This window comes from Buceros rhinoceros, unplaced genomic scaffold (assembly GCF_000710305.1).
Source record: "Buceros rhinoceros silvestris isolate BGI_N320 unplaced genomic scaffold, ASM71030v1 scaffold15494, whole genome shotgun sequence".
Lineage (NCBI taxonomy): Eukaryota > Metazoa > Chordata > Aves > Bucerotiformes > Bucerotidae > Buceros > Buceros rhinoceros.
Genome location: NW_010406597.1, coordinates 3688 through 7410, shown reverse-complemented (window position 1 = coordinate 7410; position 3723 = coordinate 3688). Strand labels below are relative to the sequence as shown.

The 3723-nt window shown below is 37.3% G+C and overlaps 1 protein-coding gene across 1 annotated transcript in view; it reads right to left on the bottom strand.

Moving 5' to 3' along the window:
• GOLT1B (golgi transport 1B) overlaps positions 1-3723 on the bottom strand; it is a 7705-nt gene that overhangs the window by 2918 nt on the left and 1064 nt on the right. The window contains exon 2 of the mRNA XM_010134178.1: positions 2712-2890. Within this exon, the coding sequence (XP_010132480.1) occupies positions 2712-2890 (179 nt within the window). The remainder of the gene's footprint in view (positions 1-2711; positions 2891-3723) is intronic.

The following is a 3723-nucleotide window of genomic DNA, read 5'->3' as shown; positions in this document are numbered from 1 at the left end:
CATTCCCTACACAGAATATGGATTAATGTGTAATGAGACCTCAGCCACAGTGAAACAGTGAAGCTCCACAAGCCATCATCCTCTTCTCCACATGGGTAAGAACTATTTGCAGGGTAATACCTATACCAGCAAATTTTTCCCCTGGAGATTTTCTTTTTTCAAAGACTGGATCATTTCAGTGGTCCAGTAGGTTGTGATGCGGGGCACACAAACCACTCGCAGCAGATTAAAACAATTGGTGTAGCCAAGAATAAGGAATAGTCAGTAGAGGAATGATGAAACTATTAGCCATAACTTTTGATGCCTGTAATCTGAACGAGACTCCAAAAGCAGCTTCCAGTACAAGAGATACTGTTCCTTCTCCAGTGAATGCAATCTGAGCATGGGAAAATATGGCAAAAGACTAAACCTCTGATGGGAAACTTGTGGCATATAAATAATGGCACGATAATAAATACATAAATAATTTGCCACAATAAACTTGTGGCAAGTAAAGGTGAGAAGGGAATGACATTCTAGGTTTAAAACAGAGTAGTAAAATAGTAATTGTCTCACGTCAGTCAGATGCATCTTACAAAAAAAAAAATCATCTTTGCAACCCTGTCATTTAAGTGTTCTTGGTCACCAGTACTTATCCATTGCTTTTTGGACAACATGGGCTCTGCAACTAGTGCTACAGGGTGCATGAAAGGTGACTGCAAAGGTAGTCTAGATGTGCAAGACAACATCCTACAAAAAGATTCTAGAGGGCTCTGAACACCTAGTGGAACTGGTTTAGGGGTCTAAAAGTCAAGAGGCTGAAAAAAGTTCAATACGGTGGTTTACATTTGTACTACCTTAGTTTGAGTTGAAGTAAAGTTACTAGAGCTGCTAAACTGCTCTTGATAAATACAAAGCTTTTTCCATGTAAAATCCCTGCTAAACCACATGACTAGAGCTATTAGAATACACAGAAATGCCCATCCACAAGATGTACTGCCCTAGCAAATCCAAACTCGTCTAAATTCATCTGATATTCCTTAGGCTTATGAAAATCATGTACTTCAGAGACCAAGGACAACCAGGGAAGTTTTCTGTTACACAACCAAACAGCAGGATCCTAAGGAATCGTATAAAATGACACCTGAGGAAAGGCTCCGCTTTTAACTTCCTTCAGAGAAGAGCAAGTTGCTGACAACACCATAATGGTTGAAAAGAACAAGACTGAAGCAAACCAAAAAGCTCTGAAGTAGTAACTAGCTGAAATTGTAGCAAAAGATTTAGATTCTATAAACTATGAAGCAGTAGAAAAGATGGTCTAGAAATGTTTTAAATTAAAACAGATCAGATAAACATTCTCACTTGTAATTACCTACCCCTTGTTAATACTCTTCTGGCTAAGGGATTGTCCCAGCAACCTCCTATAATCCTTCCAACGTTATTTTACCCTGCCGGCCCCTGGCTAGCACAGCAGATAACTCATAACCATACCTGCCTAGACACTGTAACTTATAACTCTGGCGGGACCTTTTAAAAGGAGGAGGATTTGGTTGGAAACACAATCTACTTGCTTTGTACTGGTTGACTAAGTCCAGGTGCTACATGCAAAAAGTGACAATATATTCAGTGAAATACTGCCATTTTCAAAACACTTGCAGTGACAGAGTTCAGAGTAATATGGCGTAGAACAAGAAGCAGCATATATTAAAACTGCAAAATTGATTTTCAGAAATCTCACTGTCTTCAGTAGGAGCCAAGCTAAAATACTTAAACTAATTAAATTCAAGATTAACATACAATTTTACTGAGCAGAAAACAAGAGTGCCCAGAGAATACTGGTTTGCTTCTGATTTACAGGAATTTTACTATTTAGCCAGTAGCTGAACACTTCAAAAATACTTTAGGGATCTGTTATTATATTAACAAGCATTAATGAAACAGTGTGAACAGAAGTCCAAGAACAACAAAAAGCCTCCCTTGTTCCTTATTAGTATATCATTTACTTTTTTCTATAGCAAAGTATGTAACTTCAAGCATGAAAATAAAAATAAAATACAGATACATACAGGTTGTAACAAGTCAAATACTTCCACTATTACAACTGCATTTACCAAGAAGTTAACTGACACACTGTGAAAGTTATGTCACGTATCAAGACTGCTCTTCGTAAAATAAGGATTTTCATTTTTCCTCAACTCAGTCACGATAATGCTAACCAAAGTCAGCAGTTCTGACTGCACTAGGGCACCAGCGTAATGAAACATGACAGAACGCATCTTTTCACTAGGCTACCAGAGTGATGAAATGGTAAGGTTACAAACCTGGCATGTTTGTAGCCGAGTATTTTGCCCCATTTGTTAAAGAAAAGAACAAACTCCCCGCAAGAAAACCCCCAACCTCTAAGTATTTGAGTTGCTTTTTTCTATGAGGAAGCACTGAAACTTTGCACTGCTAATAATTTGGGCTCCCAGAGAATTCGAAGCTTTACAATTCTTTGGTTAGACATAAACAACATTACCAAAGTCAGTTTGGTAAACACCTCACAAACACTAGCAGATCTCAGTCTTGGACGACACTTACTGACTTTTTACCTCTTGTAAATGTTGATCAACAACTTTAAATGTTTGCTTTTGATAGATTTTATACAAAGGAGGCCACTTTGTTCAGTGTTGCCGCAATACAATTACTCCTAGATACACCAAAACAGAAAGGTATTTTGAAAGAAGTCTTACCTGAATAATAGGAAGAACCCATAAATTTCAAGGATCATTCCTATTAAAGGCCAACCAATGAGAACTATGAGCACGCCACCCAGGAAAAAACCCGTTGCTTTCATTTTGTGTTTTTGAAAGAAGAATCTAAATGTTCTTTCTAAACCGATAACAAAAGACAAGCCAGCCACAAATAAAACCTAGAAAAGACAAAAACCAACCAAAGAAAGAAAAGAGCTAATTAGATTCCTAAGTTTAGGGTGTAAACATATATATATGTTTTACAAAATTAGATTGCATTTCTTGCACAACTTTAAGATCAAAAGATTCTTTTAATACCAGCTGCTTAAAAAGTCAAGACAAAAGACCTGGTGAAAACAGTTGTATCTGTCTTGTCTGTAACATACGTATAATCATTTTCCACCAGCAGAGCTGAAGCCTAGTACCACTGGTGGCAAAGGTTCCTAAAAACTGACAACAGATGCGTTACAAAAGCACCTCTGTTCTGTACCATGGACATCTTCAACAGCTTGTACTGATCCACTCAGCGGTGCAAAGTCAAAAAAGGAAAACAGCTGAAGAGCATTATCAGTTACCTTACTTGTTGTGTGCTTTTTTTCCCCCCACTGTGAATAGTCTTTCTAGTTTACTAGTTCTGGTATAGGCTGAACACTATCACACTAATCCTGACTAGTCAGAGCTACTTTCACTGTCCTTTGACAACAGGACTTGTAATTATTTCAACTTGGAAGCATACCTTTAGGCAACAATTTTGCTGAGAAGCAGACAGTATCTCAGATTTTGCTCAGGATTATGGATGAAATTTAAGTTTTGTATATTATTTAATAAACCACTTTCTTCCACCTTTTCCCCTTTCTGATATAAACTTTATTATAAAGTTTGCTGTAAGGATACGGTACCTTTACTTGCATTATCTTTGGTTACCATATAGCTTGTCATTGTCTCTTCCTACTTGTGTTTTCATCATTTTCCCTAAACAGTGTCTCTTATTCCCTTCTTAAATTAGGGAAAG